General features: G+C 38.1%; 1 protein-coding gene across 1 annotated transcript in view; it reads left to right on the top strand.

The window, feature by feature from the left end:
- Window positions 1-22,514, top strand: part of RERE (arginine-glutamic acid dipeptide repeats) — a 284,989-nt gene that overhangs the window by 40,229 nt on the left and 222,246 nt on the right. Inside the window, 1 exon segment of the mRNA XM_039841989.1 lies at window positions 13,199-13,667. Within this exon segment, the coding sequence (XP_039697923.1) occupies window positions 13,343-13,667 (325 nt within the window). The 5' untranslated portion in view covers window positions 13,199-13,342.

Consider the following 22,514-nt stretch of genomic DNA (forward strand, 5'->3'; position numbering starts at 1 on the left):
CCTTTATTTGGACAGCTGGCATATTTCCTTCTGAAGCATGGAAGGTACCTGGGGGGAATGTTCCTATCTTATGTGTCTTCCTAGATTGGAAATCAGCCAAGACTGTAGCGCAGCTTGGATTTTATTAAATGCAATACTTGGTAACATCATTAATATGGAATCTGTCTATAGGAAACTGTTACATATATAGAGAGCTTCTCTGCAAATAAAACAGTATATTGTTTCCATCTCAGGATTTTAAAAACATGATTCTGATACAGTCTTTCCACCATTCTATCACTGTAACTCCACTAGCAGTTAACAAACTTATTTGGCCTGTCTGTAATATCTTATTGGCTTCAAGGTATTCTCTTGCCACCTTGAATAAGTCATCCTCATTAGTTTATTTCCATATCATCCAGTCTCCTGGTGATACTGTTTGTGTGGTGGGAACATCTAGATTTCTGTCTAGCCCAGAGCTTTCTGACCTCTCAACCCATCCATGTATTTCTGCTTGGGTATCTGCCAGGCATCTCAAACTTAACATGTTCCAAGCCGAAGGCCCAGTTTTCCTTCTCCTCATACCAGTAAATGACAACTCTACTCGTCCAGTTGCTCTGGCCCAAATCTCAGTGTCTTCTTTGACTTTCCTCTTTGTCTCACAATCTGTCACAGTCAGACAACAGATTTTGATGGCTCTGCTTGCAGAACCTATCCACAGGCTGACCCACTTCTTACTACCTGCACCACCTCTACCTTGCCTCCCATAGCAGCCAGAGGGAGTCTGTCATTAATTCTTTATGCAAAACTCTACAATGGCTTCTCTCTTTTTTTCAGTAAATGCCTCCCTGTTCCCTCCTTATCTCCTTTTTATTTTTTTCCAGCATCACTTTGGCTTTTTGCTCCTTGGACATGCCAGGTGTGCTTCTGTCTCAAGCCTTTATACTTTTCTCTCTGCTTGGAATGCTTTCCCCCCAGATAACCACACAGACTTGCTCCCTTACTTCCTTCAGGTTAAATGACCCCTTATTAGAGATTACCTTAAGTCAATAACGCTTCCATCCCCTTTGCCCAGCTTAATTTTTTCTCCACAGCACTTATCACCAGCTAATAATAGACTGTGTATTACTCGTTTATTGTCTGCTCTCTCCCCTGCTAAACTGTAAGCTCTCTGAGGTTAGAGATTGTGTGTGTTCTGGTCAATTAGCTCCTAGGGCAATGCTTGGCACCTAGTAGGTGTTCAGTAAATATTTGCTGAATTAATGGAGGAATTGACAGGGATTCTGCCCAGCCATTGATATTTATTTGATGATTGATTGGTGTTAGCAGCCACAGCATTTAAGTGTTCTGGTCCAGGCCCTGGGACTCCCCATACCCTCACCCTCCCTGGGCACTCACCAGTTGCTGACATCTGGAACTCAGTTCTAGTGGCTCTTCTGCTTTTCTCTTTGAGTGATATTAGGTAAGTAAAGATGGCAGGTTAATATATTTGGTCAACCTAGAGAGTATCACACCCAGTTAGAATAGCTCAGACATAGAAAATAATAGCAAATTGAGTTTTGACTTAGACTTCTGCTTTTAGTCAGAACTACTTTTCCTTTTCATCTAAGACTCAGATTCTAAGTGTTTTTTTTAGAAGGACTGCTCCTGTGAGTTTTATGGTTCTCTTTTTCTCTTGATATAGTTTGTACCCATGGCTTAGAAGTGCATTATGTATGCTTTTGGTTTTTCATATACGTGTGAAGCGTAATTGTATTAAGTTAAGTGTAAAATCCACCCTGTCATTTCCTTTCATCAAATGCCGAGAGCTGATGTGCCATGGTTGCAAATTACTTTAATATTGGAGCTCTGCAAACTGAAAGAAACCCTGTCCAACTTGCCTCCTTTTGAACAGACTGCACAGAGGTAGTAAGCCTGACCAAGTCGTCCTGCATATGAAAGACGCCGTGGTTCAAAGGTTCTTGTTCATTCTCAGTGTTACATGAAATAAAAGATCTCCTTTTATGTGTTTAATTAACTATATTTTACAGCTTTGAGAGGAGGTTTTTCTCGATTGCAGATGTAGAGCTCATCCTTGTGAATTTTATAGCCAGATGCTTTTTTTTTTAGCTGTAGCAAAGATTGAGCCTTTTCTTATTACTTTTTAGTGTTGCTGTTTGTGTGTGTTTTAACAGTTTTATTGAAATGTAATTCATATATAATTTACTTGTTTAAAGTGTACAATTTAATGGCTTTTATTATTTTCACAGATATGTGCAATTGCTACCACCATCAATTCTAGAACATTTTTATCACCCCCAAAGGAAACTTTATAACCATAGCAATCATCCCCCATCCACCTCTCCAGCCCCCAGGGCAACCACCACTCATCTGTTTCTGTCTCTATGGATTTGCCTTTTTTGGACATTTACTATAAATGGGATCATACAATATATGGTCTTTTGTGACTGGCTTTTTTCACATTGTTATGTTTTCTGGGTTCATCCATGTTGTAACATGTATCAGTTCCTTTTTATTGCTGAACAGTGTTCTATCGTATGTATATACCATCTTTTATTTATCCACCTGCTTGGTTTTTATTTTTTTTTTCCTACTCTTGGGTTTCTATTTATGATCATGCTTTGGGAGAGTGAGTTTAGGAATTCTCTCTCCTTTCACATCAGGCACTTGGTTTCCCAGGCATTTGGTTTCCCTTGTACTTGGCATTGTGGGTACCAGGTTTTCTCTTTAGTTCTGTGATAACAGAAGCATCCACTTGGTCCCATGTCCAGAGGTCACCAGTGAGGAATATTACTCTTAACAACCTTCAGGGCTTGCCAGGAAACGGCAAGGTTTTGTTTTGCTGGTTTTCCAAATTCATCTTCACACTTTTGTGTGATTACTACTTCAGGCAGTGTTTTGAATTAGTCCAGATTATTTCAGAGAACAAAGAACGTGTTACATTATACTTTTTGTAATGGTGTTAGCTTTATGGATTCCATATTGGTCAAGCATAATTTTGAATAAACACAGATGCTTAACCCTTTGAAATCTCTGTGATAGACAGTTGTATTTGTTTAAAGCAGTGGCTCTCAAGTGTGAGCAACTTCGCTCCCCAGAGGATATGTGACAGTATTTGGAGGTATATTTTGTTGTCTTGATTGGAACAGCAAGTTGTACTGCTAGAATTTACATGAGTAGAGACCAGGGATAATGCACAGGACAACACTCACCCACCCCAAGAATGATCTGGTAAAAAATGTTAATCATGCTACAGTTGAGAAGCCATGGTTTCCTTCACCCACTGAGTAGAAGAGTCATGTCTGTAGGCAACATGCAAAAAAGCACAGCATCTGTATGTAATTGACAAAAATCTCACATTTAACAGTATAGGAAAGCAATTGCTTGTATGAATGAATGTATGTTTTTTAAAGGGAAGATTTTTTCTTTTTCTTTTTAAAACCTTGGACACCTCATCTTTGGGAATTCCTTCTATTTAAAAAAAAGATTATGTATTGTTATTCAGTTTTGAGTTAATTGTAATCTAGAGTTTTGCTGTTCTGGGTACTTTCCCTACCTTTTGCAAGTCCTGCGTTTCATTCTTACTTCTTTTTGGAAGAAAGTAAGATATTTGTTAGAGTTCACCAAATTTAGTCCCCCCACCCCTTGCCCAAAAAAAAAAAAAAAAAAAGCTTCTCAAGGAGTTGGGGAAGTGCTTTTCTAAGCATTACATCCACTTTTGATTAAGGGGCATTCATTCTGCACCTCCTTCAGTTTTGATACCACAAAAGCTACTCTCTGAATTTGACTAGTGCATCTCATCTCAGTTATTTAGGCTCTTTCAATAAGACATGTGTTCCAGGAATGAGTATGTAAACTCAGGATTGATTGAGTTTAAGTATCCATTAACCTTAAATGTCGAGTATCGTTGGAGGGGCTTGCGTAGCTATTTGCTTATGTGGTTGGATTTGGTCAGGTGGGAGAACTTCACGACCCATTTATTTTCACATAGAAGAATATTTTCAGTATCACATCAGATTCAGATAAAACCCACTCTTCTCTCTGCATGGGTTCGCAGAGTATGTCAGTGTTAACTTTGCAACTTCAGTGATTCTCTGGCATATTTTGATATTCTGCCACTGGTTGCTGTTTATGAGAATGCCTTATTTCTGAATACAAGTGTTAGAGTGATAGTTTCTTTTCCAGAGCTAAAGTCATTATACTTTCTTTCCCAGGATGTTTGTGTGAAAGGGAATAGGAAAAGAAAACGGATTTCCCTGTGAAGTCAGTTGCCCGGCTGCAGCACGCCTCTTTGGGGGTCTGTTGCATGCTGGCTTCAGCTGCTTCTCTTGGAGGCATGGCCAGCAGAGTGAATAGCTTGCTTAGGTCCTCCACACTTGGACTGTCTCATTTTGTTTGTTCCTAAAGGAAAACACTAAAGCATTTATTGAGATACAATAAATGCAGAAATGGCAAAGGCAGAAGATCTCGAGATGCTTTGTTCCTGATTTAGGTTTTCAGAGATAGTGGGTTTGAAAGCAAGCATGTTTGGATGGCACTAACAATGTATGGAAAATACCTCTTGCTGGACAAAATGAATGTTTCCAAAAGGCTGTTTTCATCTCAAGAACCTACAGTGACAGCCTGTTTGCTTAGCCTACTGTATTGAGTAACTTATCTTTTAAGGCTGTGTAAATTTTTAAAAATTATTTTTTTCAATTACAATTGACATTTAATATTATATTAGTTTCAAGTATTCAGCATTCTGGTTAGACATTTATATAATTTACAAACTGATCCCCCCTGAAAATCTAGTACCCACCTGGCACCATACTTAGTTATTACAATGTTATTGATATATTTTCGATGCTGTACTTTATACACCTATGACTTTTTTTTTTAACTGCCGATTTGTACTTCTTAATCTCTTCATCTTTTTCACCCAGCCCCCAACTCCCCTACCCTCCTCCCATCTGGCAACCATCAGTTTGTTTTTTGTATCTGTGAGTCTGTTTCTGTTTTGTTTGTTTGTTTATTCTGTTTTTAGATTCTATATATAAGTGAAATCATATGGCATTTGTCTTTCTCTGACTTATTTCACTTAGCATAATACCCTTTAGGTCAATTCATGTCACAAATGGTAAGATTTCATTCTTTTTTTTTTTAATGGCCAAGTAATATTCCATTGTATATAAGGCTGTGTAATTTAAGGCAGTATAGCCTTGTGATTGAGAGTGTAAGCTCTAGAAGCAGCAGCCTGGGTTCATAATACTAGATCTAACACATAGCTGTGTGATGTTTGGTCTACTTGCTTAGCCTCTCTGTGCTTGCTTTTACATTGGGGAAATGTACATAACAATAGTACCTACTAAGCAGAAATATAGTTAAGATAAACGACCTAGTTTACACATGTTTTTCCCAAATAATTGTTAATCTTTTTAACTCTCAAATGTGTCCCAGTTTGGATAATAAATTATTTTGTCACTCTTGTGAATACTAAATGAATTTACATGTGTAAAATTCTTAGTGTATATTAAGTGCCTAGTGAGTGTTAGCTGGTTTATTATTTTAGGGGCTTCCCTTATCTTCCCTGTAGCTGCCATCAGGGACAGCGATTTAATCAAATACTCTTTTTACTGAACTTCCTTGCACCTAGAATGTTTTCATTATGTTCCTCCTCATGCTGTTCATGGTTTATGAACCAGCGCAAGCACCACCTGTTATTTACTCATGAAATATTTTCTTTCCCAAATAAAAGTCTCATCATAATGCCCTCTTGATTGATCTAGCTTATGTGTGAGAGGGAGGGCAGAAAGAAATAATTTATTACTCATCAGTATGTGCCAGGCAGGGAGTTAGGCTCCGCAGATACAACATAGGGCAAAAGCCGTCAATGTTCAATCCCTCATGGAGCTTCTAGCTTGGAGGTGGAGACAGATGTTAATCAAATCACATAAATGTGAAATTACAGTCGTGGCAAGTGCTATAGATTGATTGTAGTTCTTTTGGACAAGAAAGGACATCTTGAAGAAATCGCTTTGAGCTGTGACCTGAAGGCAGAGTATAAGAGATATCTAGGCCAGGAGAGGAGATGAGTATCACAGACAGAAGGTGGAACCTGAGCGAAGGACTCACTCCAGGTAGGAGGGAGTGTGTTCAGGGAACTGAGGGGAGGGTGATGTGGTTGGTTGGGCGTAGAGTGCAGGGAGTGGTGTGCGATGAGGCCAGATGGAAAAGTAAGGGCCTTGCGGATCATGGTTAGGATTTGGGTTTTTAGCTAACAAGTGGCAAGTCACTGAGCATTTTAAGGTGAGGATTGACATAATCACATTAGCCTTTTGAAAGGCTATAATGTAGAAAGAGAATTGTAAGGGTTCAGGGGACCGGATTTGAAGAGAAGCCAATTGAAGTGGTCCGGAAAAGACATACTAGTAGCTTTAACTGAAGTTGTTGCATTGTAGGTGTTCTGAAGTAGATGCATTTGAGAGAAATTTGTAACGTAACAATGACAAGATTCGTTGATGATAGGTTGAAAGAGAAAAGAGGCACTAAAGATGCTGCTTTTAGGTGTCCGGCTTGATAACAGAATGGGCAGGGACACCAGTCACCAAGAGAAACCATCTAGAAGAGGGACTAATATGAGGCCAGAGTGCGCCTTTGGTTTGGACACGTCGAGGTACCTTGGAGATATCCAAGAGGAGACCTCAGGTGGGCAGCTTTCACAGGCCTTTAGCTCTGCAGGAGAATTTTGGTAGACATGTATATATGTGGATCACCTGTGTATGCATGGTACCTGCAGGCTGATGGACATGTCTGAGATTGATTAGGATGAAATTAGAGGATGAAAAACAAGGGCTATGGACAGCACCCTGAAGAACTCCTACCATGGCTGGCCTGGTCCTGGCGGTGTAGGAGCAGCTAGATAGACCCAGGAGAGGACATTGCAGGAGAGCCAAAGGAAAAGAGCCTTTCCAGAAGGAGAGTGTGTGGTCACCCTTTAGATGATGGATAGTCAGATGATAATGAGGATGAAAACTCTAGTGCAGGGGTCCCCTGGCCACACAGCAGGAGGTAAGCAGTGGACAAGCAAGCGACGCTTCACCTGTATTTACAGCCGCTCCCCAGCGCGAGCTTCACTGCCTCAGCTCCGGTCTCTGGTGCCAGAAAGGTTGAAGACTGCTGCTCTGGTGGATCTGATACGGAAACTGCTTTAGTGGGAGTTGTTTCAGTGAATATGATAGCCACGGTCCTTGTCAGTTAGTGAGGTGGCACAAATGAATAGATAACAATAACGGGATTGATGAGGCCAGTGTACAGGCAGAATGAGGAACAGTAAGAGGCCGGACTTTGTCTGGGTCCAAGAGGCCTGCTGGAGGTGGACAGCAGAGATGCCTGAGGCCTTGAGGGTTAGTAGAGGTTAAGGAGACCAGGGGGAAGGGATGGGTTCCAACTAGATGGGTTCCAGCGACTGGAGCAGTATTTTGAGGTGGCTGGAGCACACAGGAGTGGTGGAGATGCAGGGCTGGAGAAGCTGAGGGGCAGTCGGGACATGAAAGTCTCTGTCATCTTTGAAATGGAATGATGGACAGCGAATCGTACTTTAAATGGTGAATTGTATGGTGCATGAATTAATCTCAATAAAGCTGTTTTTAAAAAAGGTGGTGGAATGTCACATGCTGGCTGGCTTCGTTGGAGGATGAACTGGAAGGCAGGCAAAAAAAACCCAAAACAATTTTATAGTCACAGAGACCAGTGAGAAGGCAGTTAGTCATATTAATCTGTGTCAAAAATGATGGTGGCTTGAAATACACAATTTACTTTCAGTTGGAGTCATGGATAAATTTTAGAGATACAGGCATACTCACTTTCATTGCACCTCCCAATTGTTGCTAAATCGAAGGCAGGGCCTTCCGCCATCAAAAAGAGTATGAATCACTTTATTGAGATACTAGCTTTTTTGAGGTGTTCTGGAATGGAATCCACGATATCTGCGAGGTATGCCTGTATTCAGGTTGTGATTGGTAAACTGAAAGAGCTGAGTAAAATGCCCTGTGTGTGGTTGGGCATTTGACAAATGTAACTTTCTTGCTGTGGTTGAATGAGGAAGTTAATTGGACTGCATTTAGTGGAGAGTCACATGTCCTGCAGAATCTGATTTGAGCCATGGAGATGATTAGAACTCAAGGATTGGAAACTGAGGAGGGAGGGGCAAGTTTTTATGGATAAGTGAATTTTACATGATCTAAGAGAAGATAGTCAGTTTTACATGATTAATCGTGCAATAGGATCCACCCAGGTAGATAAGTTCTTGAGGGTAGGGATGATGTTGGTTATGTTATATCTCGCATAGCACAACATACTATGAGTATTATCTACTGTAGCAGATAATAAGACTATATTATTTATTTAAGAATCTGTATTGATATTTTACATTTGTAAAGAACTTCACAATCTGTAAGTATATTTACATATGGCATACTTAATAACTTAATTCTCACAGCAACTCTGTGAAGTAGATAGTTACTGTTTTTATTTTACAGCAGTGAAACTGTTTCAGAGCGGTAGAGTGGTTTGCCCAAGGCACATGGCACTGCCAGCAACTTGGAGCTTGGCTTCTCAGTCCAATATTCTTACAGTTGTATCATGGGCCCAAACCTCCTGGGACTGCTTAAATGGTGACAGGAAGTGGTTTTCTTAAATGAGATTTGGTCCCAGAGCATGACCAAAATTTTAGTACTTTATCTGAATTGGTTCTGATAAGTTGGTGAGAAGTGTTTGTGGGTGGTGGTCAGCTTCATTTTGAAGAGGCAAATGATGTTTGTAGAGGTTGAAGTACCGGAAGTAATGAAGAATGGCTTTGTGCCAGTGACTCTGTTGAAGATTAAAACAAAAGTAAGCCAGCTGACCACATTTATCAATGAAGATAAAATGATGAAGTACAGTCTGATAAATCTGGAAACTAGTGAGAAGAATATACTGTTTTAATGGGTCCTAGGGGTACTGCTTTTAGAAGTGGGTAATTTGCAAATCTTTTGAATGCCCTGTCCACTCAAGCATGAGTAATTCATGTTTTTGTAGGTTTTTAAAATTTTTACCAGAAAAACTATTTACACTCACTTCCTTGGTGATCTCACTCAATCTTATGTCCTTCAAAACTAAATTAAAAACTAAAATTGTATCTTCAGCCTGGAGTTCTGCCTACTTAAAAATCTTTATGTAAATTTTATAGGCTTCTTAAATTTAACAAATTCATCCCTGAGCGCCTAATCTTTCCCCCAAAACTTGTATAATATCACCGTCATCCATCCAGTTGCTCATGTCAGAATCCTTGGAGTTCTTCTTGATTCCTTTGTCACACCGTACCTCCCACTTGTCAGCACATCCTGTTTGACTCTTATCTTAAAAATAAGAAAGTAAGACTTACACTGCTACTCCTCTAGCCTGTTCCAGCTACCGTCACCTCTCACCTGAGTTATTGAAATGAGCCTCCTTCCTCACCAGTCTTCATGCTGCATCCCTTCAGATTTTTTCCTCAGTAGCCGGAGTTATCTTAAACAGAGGTCAGATCATGTCTTTTTCTGCTACTCGGATCCCTGCAGTGGCTGAAGTGTCATTCTAGTCACTCCAGGACACGAGTAAAGGCCATAGACCTTACCCTGGCCTGTAAAGGTCGGCAGGGTCCAGACCCCCTTTACCTCTCTGAACTCATCTCTGACCACTCTCCCTCTTCCTGATGTCACTCTAGCCCCTCTGGCGTACTGTGTCTTGAGTGTGTCTGGCTCACTCCTGCCTCTGGACATGTGCTCCTGCTTTTTCCCCTGTGCTGCAGTGGTCTCCCTTCATATGTCCTCTTGGCTTCCTCTCTAACCCTCTTAGGGGCAAAGTCATCTTAGTGAGGTGAGGCCTTCTTTGGCTATAATTTAAAATTGCAGTCTGCTCACACTCCCTAGCCCCACAGAATTCTCCATTTAAGATATTTTCATATTATATGTATATAAAATATAGTATAGTTCTGTTCAATGTCATTTTATTGTAACGATGAGATGCCATAGGAACTTAATTCTTGTTTACATCAGTTACAGCCTATAGTAAAATTAGTTTCATGGTATATCATTTTCCTGCAGGTCCAAGAACCTATTGAAGATGTTAAGTGAGGGTTTAACTTTATTATCCTTTTGTTAATGGTCTTTCCCCACTCCCTAGAAATCAGCTTCACGAGGGCAGGGAAATTTATATGTGTGTGATTCTCTGCTGTTTTCCTCATACCTAGAGCAGTAACTGATGCACAGTAGGCACTCAGTAGACGTAGGTTTAATGAATAGAAGATTGTTGTGACTTTGAAATGTGTTCTAGATTAGATTTTCTTTTATTTGTTAATTTAAGTATCTTATACCGTGTTTCCTGTTTAACTGGGTTGTTGAACAGTGGATCAACAGAGATACTTTCAGTATTTCTCTCTCTTTTACTGGAGAAAACTATCTTCTTTGTCAGAGGCAGAGGGCAAAGTGAGTTTCCTAAATCCATCTGTCCAAATTATCAGCATGGATACGTGTGGGAAAAGTTGGCACCTATGAAAAACTGTTGACTCTGGCAGCACAGATTATAACCTGAAGAGCAGGTTCTACAGGTCAAATGGGGTTGGTTCACTTTTGGAAGAACTGCCTGAGAGTCAATGGCTGTGTGGCCTTGTGCAGATAGATGAGCTCTTCTTAGTTTTTCTTCTTTAGTCTTTAAAGCAGGGATGGTGACTCCTGTCTGGATCACTTTACTGACTTGTTGAGAAAGAGGATCAAATGAGATCATGGCAGAGACCTGCTTTATAATAAGCTCCTTGTTTTAAAGATGCTGTCTGCTTTGTAGATCATTTCTAGTAAATTGAAGTGACAGCTACCCTTCTCAGTGTCACAATACTGTTGTATGGTGGTCATTGTATAATGAAGCTCAGAAAAATTATAATTACTATAATAAATGCAGAGGAAAAATATGTATCCCCACGAGCTATGTATTAGAGCCAAATGTAAATGGTAATTGGATTGACTTTTGCTTTGGGTTATCAGTGTTCTTAGTTATCTGAAAGTTGGACACACACACACACACACACACACACACACACACACACACACACGCGCGCAGACATTTTGTTAATGCCTTCTATGTTTCTTGAATTTTTCTTTTTGGCTCACTCTTCACAGAAACAACTTAGCTTTTTTTGGTAAATAGAAACATAGTATATGATTTTGTAGGGAGTACTGTTGAATGCACAATTAGGACTTACTTTTTCATTTTGAGTGCTAAAATAGTATCTTTACACAATTTTCTGGAGCATATTTCTTGTAAACACTAGAGCGAATGGTCCTTTTATTAATCAGACATACGTCTGTCCTGAACTACATCCAAGAGGTTTTAAGCCTAAGCTCTTCTTCTTTTAGATTCCAAGTAGACCTGGGTCTGTTTTCAGTGTCAGAGGAATGTTTTAACAACTGTGTTAGCTGATAATTTTCTTTTTTGCACGATCGACTTGTTCATGCTCTAAACTTAAGCCCAGTGGAGAAAATAATGTCTCTTTCCGTATATTGAATTGCTAACACCAGTGGCCTACAGGGATTTTGGAGTTTATTACTGTCTGTTTAGCAGATGATTCAGAAGTATCGCAGGCACTAGAATAATTTTTCATTTTCTTGAAATACTTTAGAAAATTGAAATCCTATCTGAAAGCATATTTCCTACGTAGAAGGAAGTAATCTTGGTTTGTGCTACACGTCTGTCTCCCAATGGTTGTCGTTAACTTTTTTACTTTCCTGAAAGCTTAAGGATATTTGAAATGCCTATGGGGAGGTCTTTTCTGGTATCAGGTTTGAACTATGAGCTTTGAAGAAAATATGTGATCATTTTTATGGTTTTGGCATAACCAATGATAATTTCCTCTGCTTCTGAGGCATATAATTGCAAACTGATTTGTTTGTTGTTGTCAAAGTAAAAAGGACCATTCTTTTGTTTGTTTGTATGTGTTGTTTCCTATCTGGTCCTAGTAGCATGAGAAACAGATGGTTCTCATATTGATGAGTTGTTTCCTTTTTTTGCATTAGAGCATTGAGGGCAAGGACCATGAGTTGTCCCCTTGTATGTTTAGTTCTGAACACCTGGCACATAGATAGTGTTTGGTACAGATTGTTGAACAAATTAGATGAGATATCGGGGACGATGATAAAAGATAAATTACTGGTTATTATGACTGTTCCAAAATGGAATTGGAAAAAGAACAGTTTTTTTCCTCCTATAAAATTTTTATTAGCTTTGTGTTGGGTTGGAGTTTGAGATTCACTCTTGCCATTTTAATCTCTTAACAACTTCACACTTTCCTTGTTGGGTTTGGTTCTAGGGAGGAGTTTATTAGGAAAATTGTTAATAGTGGAAATTTAAAAGATTGTAAAAACCACCTAATATTCCCTAAAGATGGAACGTTGTTTTTGGAACCTGTTATGTTTTGTTAAGGCAGAGATAATATATCATTAGAGAAACCATTTTTCCTGGAAAATAACTAGGATAGTAGACTTAGATGTGAACAAATAATAATCAAAGGCAGAAAAATCTTGCTTTGGAATTGTCACTTTTGAGTCAACTCTTTTTAAAGATATTAAGTTAAAATATAGGTAACATAGAATATTATATTAGTTTCAGGTGTACACTTGTTCTTCAATAGTTGAGTCAATTCTTATGTTTATTCTTGAGAGGAGCTCTGAAAATTCAAAAAAGTGGCTAGAAAGAGTCTTCAGAAGATAATAACACGATGAGACATCCTGAGACATTTTCTAAGGCATTTTCTATGTCCAAATTATCATTTTTTGGATGAAAATAATTTTTACTACAATTTTGTTCCTTTTTAAATTAATTTTACGGTTATTTCCTTTTGTATAATTGTACCTATTTTATGTTTCTACTAGGGTACACTTTTTTCTTTAAAAAGGAGAAAATGGTGTACAGAAGGTATAGTTTATTTTTACACATGAAGACATTTTTCATTATTGATGTGGTAGCAAATCTTAAACCATATGCTAGCTGAGGTCAAAAACTATATATATATAATTTTTTATCACTTGTACTTTCTTTCCTATGGCTTGTGAGAAATTTTTAGGGCTAAAGTGTGAGTAAGAGATTCATTTTAAGTAAGATTATTTTAAGAAGAAAATATGAGAAAGTGATAAAGTAAAATTAATTTTTCTCTCTTTTTTTCCTCTCCTAGCATTTTTGAAACGTCGGGGTTGTTGGAGTGGTTAGATTTTCCCTGGAATTGAGTGAGAAATTCAGAAGACTGAAGCCCAGGCTTACTGTCTACCTTTCACGGAGGCCTAGCCGTGAGAGGACAGAAGAAGGCACGTGGCGAATCATGACAGCTGACAAAGACAAAGACAAAGACAAAGAGAAGGACAGGGACCGAGACCGGGACCGAGAGAGAGATAAAAGAGAGAAAGCAAGAGAGAGCGAGAGTTCAAGGCCACGCCGGAGCTGTACCTTGGAAGGAGGGGCCAAAAATTATGCTGAGAGTGATCACAGTGAAGATGAGGACAATGACAACAATAGTGCCACCACAGAAGAATCCACAAAGAAGAACAAAAAGAAACCACCAAAAAAAAAATCTCGTTATGAAAGGACAGACACTGGCGAGATAACGTCCTACATCACTGAGGACGATGTTGTCTACAGACCTGGAGGTGAGGGGCATTGCATTTGGGTCATTACAGTGTTTGTGGTGGAGAAACAATGTCATTATTTAGATACCTCTTCACCTGTCGAGGAAGGTGTGGGACTCGGAGGAGTAATGGTAGTTTGGGTGGACAGACTCAAGGTAGTGAGCATGCTGGCCCACTTTTGGCCAGTTGGATGTATTCTCACTTCTTGCCTATGTCTGCCTCAACATGGCCTTCTGTCCTGGTTTGTTGTGCATTTGTCAGTTCTTGTTTTCTCATGTTGCTACTTCTCTCCCCTCACCATCTGCTCAGTAGTTTTAATCTTTTGACTTCCCTTTTTTTTTTTTTTAATCTTTAACACAAATTAGGATGCAGTGACTCTGGTGGGACAAGTAAACCTTGAGATTTTTGGAAACAGGACGCTTTACATTGGGTTCCAGGAGTAACATGGCTGGAGAGACATTTTAATGGCCTTCAGACCCAGATTTATTTCCTCCAGCACCTCCTTTTCTAAAGAATTGAGCTTCAGGCTCTCTAATCAAAGACAATAGGTGAAGCCAACTAGACTGCTTTGTTTTTCAGAAAATATACTAGGTCATTCAGTGTACTGAGATGTATAGCACTGTGCAAAGAGAGGCAGATCCAGCTTTTGAATAAGATGACAGGGGACAGTGATTCAGAACCTGTTGAACACCAGCAAAACCTTCCTTTTTCATTTAATATATTTTATGTATTACGATAACTTTTCTTACAGAAGTCAGTAGAACTAAAATAATTTTGTTTTAATTCATAGAATGCTGAGGAATGACATGAATTTCATATGAGCTGTAATTAACAGATTAAAGCCTCCCAGATTGATATTTTTCCATGAAAGGGAGTTAAGGATATTGTTATGTCATTGACCTGATACAGTTCTTTTTTCACTGAGGAGTACTGCACCTGTTCTGAACTTCACATAAAGTACCGATTCCGCTCCCCCCATATAGGAATCAGTTTTGAATTTCAAGAGGTAATCAGTATTAGAACTTACACAGATAAAGTATGCACAACTACAATTTCTCAGTTGATGATTGAGAAGATAGTTATGTGACAAAATGATCAAAGTTGAGGTTGCAGAGAGATTAAAACTCAGCTGCAGAGATCGAGTAGGTTACAGTACTGTCAGTGTCTGACTCAGACTCAGACGCTGGAAGGGAAGGATTTCTCAGCCACTGAAGAATAGCTCATTATAGAGTCACCCCATATTGCTTGCAATGGACCTATTTAGTTCTAGACCATGAGAAAGGAAGAGAATGTGCTAACTCCTTTAGGAATAGATTATAGCATGATAACCTAAAGATCTCATTTGTCACCTTTTCTGTTGATATATAATTCAACATGGTAATGTGATCATTAGGATCGTTGTCGGAAGGCCAGCTGCCCTGTGCAGTATTGAATGCCAGCCTTTCTCAGGGCAACGCTTCTCCTGTGTCAGTGGTGATACTTTCCTAAAATATATGTAGTCAGATACGTGTGGGAAATGCTGCACATACTGTCCCGCTCTTGAACAATTCGTAATTAATGACTGAGAAGTCCTGCAGTTAAGGAAACCTCTTTAACAATAAAAAGTACCCTGCCGTTTTTCCCATTTATGGTACTATAACACCCTGTTTCTTCTGATTATGTCCTTAAGAAAAACCAGTTTTGAGAAAACTAGTTTGGGAACTATTGCATATTCATATTGAACCTTCTACTGTAACATTCTAACATTCCCCAGCCTTTGTGGCACCAGGGACCCGTGCTATGAGAACTAACGCCCGATGATCTGAGGTGGAGCTGAGGCGGTGATGCTGGTGCTGGGGAGCAGCTGCAGATACAGATGAAGCTTTGCTCGCTGGCCCACTGCTCACCTCCTGCTGTGCAGCCCAGTTCCTAACAGGGTACTGGCTGTAGACCAGTACCAGTCCCACGGACTGGAAAGCCTTCCTGCTTGATGTTTAGAAGAATATCTGGAGGGATGTTGCTAAGGGCTTATTTACAGACCAGTAGGTTCTTAAACTGTTTTGAGAAGAACTGAGAACCCTTGTGAAATGTGAAAAAAGAGGTGCTTTCTCTGGATGCTAAATATGTATAAGGGATCTGTAGAAACCAAAATGGTTTGAAAGTTTTTTGGCATTCGGAGCATGACCACCTCATGTGAGACACCCCTTGTGCTTGGGTGGGTGATATTGCTGTGGCATGGGGTTTATACCCTGCCAGGTCCAGTGGATGTTTAACTCTTTGGTAAGGAGACTGTCTTTGACTTTCTCAGTGGTTTCTTTTCTTTTGGGGGGATGCATTTGAAGTTAAATAACTTGGTCGCCTTTTCCAAAAAGCTTCTTTCTAAATGGAGGACTGTTAAATATTGCTTATTTTTTAGGTTTACCTAAATTGAAGAATTAGAAGTAGGGTACTCTGATTAGATTCCCAGATGGGACTTCATTTCTTTTTTTCTCTTTGTCTTTTTTTTCTGGTCTTTTTCTTTCTTGGTGCAGAGTATTACAATAACATCTTTTGTTAGTGATGAAAACCATTATCCTCATTCAATTGCAGAGATTCAATATGCTTAGTTGTATCTTAATGTTTAGATAGGAACTCTATGGGACATCATAAAGGATTTCTTCAGTGTATTATTATTTGTTGAATGGTAGATCTTTTATGCTCATTTGTTTCTTTCAGATATAAAGCACAGATTAAATTTTTTTTCGGTTTGTACTCTTCTGAATTGGTTTTAATACTCAGATTAAGTGTGAACTACAAAATAATGACATTTCCCAAAATGTCATTAACAGTGGGCCCAGCAGTAAGTGATACTGCAAGGATAAACATAGACAATTATATGACTATACTTCCATATCCTAGGGGAATAGGTCTATAATCAGATTATTCGGTCTGAGAAGAATGAGTTTTTATTGACAAATTGGGTATTATTTAGTTAGGATCTGTCACTAGCTAAGATTTAGCCGTATACATGTCACAACCAACTCCTTTTGACCCAGATCCTTATCTTTGGAGCTATCTTTGTTTTTGTCGATAGAAGCTTAGCATAATGGACTTTTAGTTAGTTATACTCCCCATATTACCTTCTGCCTCAGGACCTTTGCACTTGCTGTTGCTGTTAGCTAGTAAACTCCCTCCCTCATACACACACAGACATACTTCCTTAACCCTGTCCTTTCTTCAGCTCTTTCATTCCAGTGTGGTTGCCTTTCCTCTCCCAGGTTACCCACATTTCCTTAATAGATACCGTCACGTCATGGTGTTATGTATCTTTTCGTCTAGCACTTATAACAGTAATAACTTAACTACATTTTTCTGTTATTATTTTAAGAGTAGTATCTCCATAAAAACAGCAACTCTGTTTTTTGCTTTTCACTGTATTCCTGGGATCTCTGACAATAGTGTACACATAGTGTGCATTCCATGATATTTGTTGAATAAATAAATTTCTAAAAACTTTTAAAAAATCTGTTGACTGATTAATGATGTCAGAATTAGAATAATGCTTCTGGAAGTCTATCTTGAATCATTTATTTCCCAATGAATGATTTAAGAGACTTGTTCTAAAATAACAAATAAAACAGAACAAACTTTGTGGGGCTCTATTATATATTGCCCCATGTCTAATCTAACTTCTTTGTTGTCTATCAACCGTTACTCTACTTTTGAGATGACTGTCACAGTAACAAATTGATTTATTACACAGCTGTATGCAGCCAGATTTTCCTTTGGGGCTTCTTTAGCATAGCATATTGATTTCTAAAGTTTGCTGTGGGTAGCATATTAATTTCTTTCCACTGTTTTCTTTTTTTCTCTAGCTTTATTGTGATATATTTGTTAAAAACATTGTTTAAGATGTGCAGTTTAGTGCTTTTATATATGTACATGTTGCAAAATGATTACCACAAGCATCCATACGCTCACATAGTTGTTTTTTCTTATGTAGTAAGAACTTTTAAGATCTTTCTTAACTTTCTAATATACAACTCAGTATTGCTGATTATAGTAACCAAGCTGTACTTACATCCGCAGAACAGAACAGAACAGAACGTATTCATCTTGTAACTGGAAGTTTGTATCCTTTGACCACCTTTACTCATTTCTTTCCTCCCGCAACCTCTAATCTGTTTTCTGTTTTTATGAGTTTGGTTTATTTTAGATTCCACCTATAAGTGATATTATACAGTATTTTCTTTCTCTCTCTGACTTTTTAACTTAGCATAATGCCCTCAGGGTTCATTTGTGTTGTTACAAATGGCAGAATTTCCTTTTTTTTTTTTTTAAATGGCTGAATGATGATATTCCATTGTATATATAGCACATTTTCTTTATTCATTCATCCCTTGATGGATATATGAGTTGTTTCCCTGTCTTGACTATTGTAAATAATGCTGCAATGGACGTAGGGATGCAGATATCTCTTTAGGATAGTGATTTCATTTCCTTCAGCTATATACCCAGAGGTGGGACTTCCAGGGTCATATGATAGTTATATTTTTAGTTTTTTTGAGGAACTTTCATACTGTTTTCCATAGTGGCTGTACCAGTTTACACTTTCACCGACAGTGTGTCCACTGTTTTCTTTTAGATACTATGACTCCTTTATTCCTGATCAGGTAAAACTCAAAAAATTAAATTCAAATTATTGAGAGGTATTTTTTTATTTTGGCATGTCAGTTTTGCTTGCTATTGTTATAAAGAAACATGTTCTTTAAAAAGTGCCTGTTAAGCTGGTTCTTCATTTCTTGTATTCTCTTATAGCAACTGATAAATTGACTTTCCCATTTACCCTAGATAATATTCCTAGAATAACAAATCTCCCTCCATCACATACAAGAGGGGGAAAAATATCAAGGTTCAGGGTTTTCGAGTTTGTTATCTCCACGTGCCTTCTATATTTATGAACAAAGTGTGAAATTTTACATGAAGATAAATTTTATATATAAAAGACAAAGAACTTTTAAGTTTGTGATTTATGCTATCTTGGGTGAAATAAAACATTTCTCCTTTTTATTTGCAAATTTTTCTCATTATTGTTAGGAATTGAGGACTTAATTGAAAGAGGACCTTGAAGCTAGAATTGATTATACATTGAACATTGAGGTGTTTATTTCTTTTGACGCAAATGGAATTTAAGCTGGAAAAAATCCAAAGTAAACAAAATGAAACCTGGGGATCTAGTTCGAATTAAAATGGAATACACACATCATCATCAATACACACACACACACACACACACACACACACACACACACTTGAAGTTAAAATTGTAGATTGTTTAACAAAGCATAATGTTGAGTTGAACACAAAAGAGTATAATGCTATATGGTTCCTTTTATAGAAAATTTAAAAACAGCATGCAGGGGACTCTCAGGGGTCTGGTCTTGTTCTGTTTTGTGGTGACAGTGCTGGTTACATGGGTTTGTTTATTTTGTTAGAATTTATCATACTTTGCACTTTTCTGAATGTGTGTTATATACTAATGGAAATTTTACTGGAAAAAGTAAAAACCTGATACTGTTTTCTTAATGGATAGTTTTCCTTTGATTCGAGTTCCTATTTAAAGAGGGGAGGGAGTCTCCAGCATGTTAACTTGTCTGCACATTTAGCTGCTGCTGTTTCACTGACGGGTTGGTTTCTGACCTGCTAAGAAGCTGAGTTTGGTTTCAAAGTCTTGATTTTCTGAGTAATTAAAAGCTTATCTATGACAATCACTCAGACAAACATTCCCTTTTTAAAATAAAGCAAAACAAAACTCTGACATTTGCTGTTTCAGGACACAAATTTTTTTTGGGGGGGAGGAATAAAAGCTCATTTGATCTGTAACTTTTTATCCATATCTCTTATAACTTAGAAGAATTTTAGTTCAGTGTGCAAGTGCAGATGTCTTCTTGAGGCATTCTTATTTTGGGGTGGGGCACAACTTTTTTTAAAAATAATTTTTAATTTTCAATTACAGTTGACACACAATATTATATTAAGTTCACATGTACAGCGTGTTGATTAGATATCTGTATAACTTACAAGGTGATCACCCGGATAAATCTAGTACCCATCTGGCACCATACATAATTATTAAAATATCATGGACTATATTCCTTATGTTATACTTTCCTGCCCCATGACCATTTTGTAACTACCAATTTGTACTTCTTAATCTCTTCCTCTCTTTCACCTGGCCCCCTTACTCTCCTGCCATCTTACAGCCATCAGTTGTGCTTTGCGTCTATGAATCTGTTTCTGTTTTGTTTATTTTTTCTTTAGATTCCACATATAAGTGAAATCAAACAGCATTCGTCTTTCTCTTTGTCTCTTGTTATATAGCCTTTGTTTAAAAGTCTATTTTGTGTGGTATAAGTATTGCTACCCCAGCTTTTTTTTGATTTCCATTTTCATGAAATATCTTTTTCCATTCCTTTACTTTCAATCTGTGTATGTCTTTCAATCTGAAATGAGTCTCTTGTAGGCAGCATATGAAGGGTCTTGTTTTCTTGTCTGTTCAGTCACCTTATGTCTTTTGATTGGAGCATTTAATCTACTTATATTTAAAGTAGTTATATGTAGTTATTACCATTTTTTATTCATATTTTTAATCTTTTATTTTCTTCTTAAAGAAGTCTCTTTAACATTTCTTGTAATACTGGCTTGGTGGTGATGGACTCCTTTAGCTTTCTCTTGTCTGGGAAGCTCTTTATTCTTCACCTCTTAATGATCACTTTGCTGGGTATAGTCATCTTGGATATAAGTTATTGCTTTTTATCACTTTGACTATTTTGTGTCAGTCCCTTTTGACCTGCAGAGTTTCTGTTGAGAAATCATTTGACAGTCTTGCGGGAGCTCCTTGTAAGTAACGAACTGCTCTTCTAATGCAGCTTTTAAGATTCTCTCTTTGTGTTTAACCTGTGGCATTTTAATTATGATGCCTCTTGAGCCCCCTCTTTGGGTTCATCTTGTTTGGGACTCTTGGTGCTTCCTGGACTTATATGTCTATTTCTTTCACCAGATTAAAGAAGTTTTCTGTCATTATTTCTTCAAGTATATTTTTAATTCCTTGCTCTGTCTCTTTTCCTCCTGGTACCCCTATGATGCAAATGTTGGTAAACTTGTTGTCCCAGAGGTAGGACACAACTTTTTCTGATAATTGCAAAATTTTCTTTGTATAACAAGAAACATGAATTCTGGCATAAAGAGACCTTTAGGCCTTGCTTGAGTTAAAGTGGTTTGACATGTGTTACAAGTTCATTTGCACTTAATAAACCTAATACTAATCTGCTTAAAGCCTTTCAGTGGATCCCTTTACCAGTAGGATCAAGTCCAAAATCTTCACCTGGCACACCAGACTTTCTGTGATGTAATTGCATGTCTGCACAGTCGTCTTTTCGACCTTACTTTTATTTGGGAGGGAGCACAGCAAGGCAGTGTATTAGTTTGTTGGCGCCAATATAACAAAGTACCACAAACTGAGTGGCTTAAACAACAGAAATATATTGTCTCATTCTATAGGATAGAGGTTTCAGATCAAGGTGTTGGCAGGGCCGTGCTCCCGTGAAGGCACTAGGAAAAGATCAGTCTGTTCTAAGCCTCTACTAGCTTCTGGCAGTTCTTTGACTTGTGCTAGCATAACTGCAATCTTCACATGGCATTCTCTTTGTGTGTCTGTCTCTGCATCCAAATTTCTCCTTTTTATAATGACATTAATCATAATTGGATTAGGGCCTACCCTACTTTATAGTGGATGATGGCCCATCTCATCATAACTAATTACATCTGCAATGACCCTTTTTCTATGTAAGGTCACATTCTGAGGTACTAGGGGTTAGCATTTCAATATATGAATTTTGGGGGGATGAAGTTAAACCGATAACAAAGGGGTAGATAGACTTCGTTGCCAGGTAGACTTGGGTTTGAGCGACCGAGTTTTAGTGACCACTTCAGCTCTCTTAGTTGTGTGTCCTTGGAACAGTTGTGGAAATGTATTTTTTATTTTTAATCACAGTATCGTGTACTTTTAATTGTGGATTACATTAATTTTTATTTTTTCTGTTTCATTTTATCCTTTTATGAGCCTCAAGAAATGTTTGCCTTTTAGTATATATTAGGAAGTTGTTAGGCATATGTAAAAAAAAATTAGCACATAAAAAGTTACTATTTTATCTCTTCGAAGATAAAAGAAATGAGAAACCGATGTTCTAATGTTATTTTAACCAAAAAAAGAGAAAGTGATAGAAATTTGAATAATTAACCATATTATTTTTTTAATTTGTAAGGAAAGGGTCATTAAGTATAGTGAAATATGTACACCAGACAGACACACCTGCTGCTCCAGGCTTTGGCCACAGATCAGCATCTCATGAGAGTTGGTCAGAAAGGCAGAATCTCAGGTTCCGCCCCAGACCTACTGAATCAGAATTTTTATTTTCATAAGATTCCCAGGTAATTTAAATACATATTAAAACTTGAGAGTCACTGATCGCCTCAAGTGCTTTCCAGTCTTTTTCAAGTTAATACACAAATAGAAAATGAGAGCATGCCTTGAGGGGTATGAGGATCAGCATCCTAGCACACCTGTCACTTATTTATGGCAGACTGGGATTTAGGCACATCTAAAAAAAGGAAAAGGAAGGTGAGCTTTTAAAGGGAAAAGGGAGATAGGCTTTCATGGCTTGAGGTTTTGATGTGATACACAGCACATATAGTTCGATAGGAACAGAGGCAGCTGTACAATTAAATTCTGACCAGTCAATTGGGAAAAATTTGTATCTTCTAAAGTGTCTTATTGCGGAGGGAACTGTGCATTCGGGTGTAAATAGATAGACAGGAAGGAGTGAAGGAGTTGTCCCCGTGGATGGTAAG

The sequence above is a fragment of the Pteropus medius genome, unplaced genomic scaffold (assembly GCF_902729225.1).
Source record: "Pteropus medius unplaced genomic scaffold, Ma_sr-lr_union100, whole genome shotgun sequence".
Taxonomy (NCBI): Eukaryota; Metazoa; Chordata; class Mammalia; order Chiroptera; family Pteropodidae; genus Pteropus; species Pteropus medius.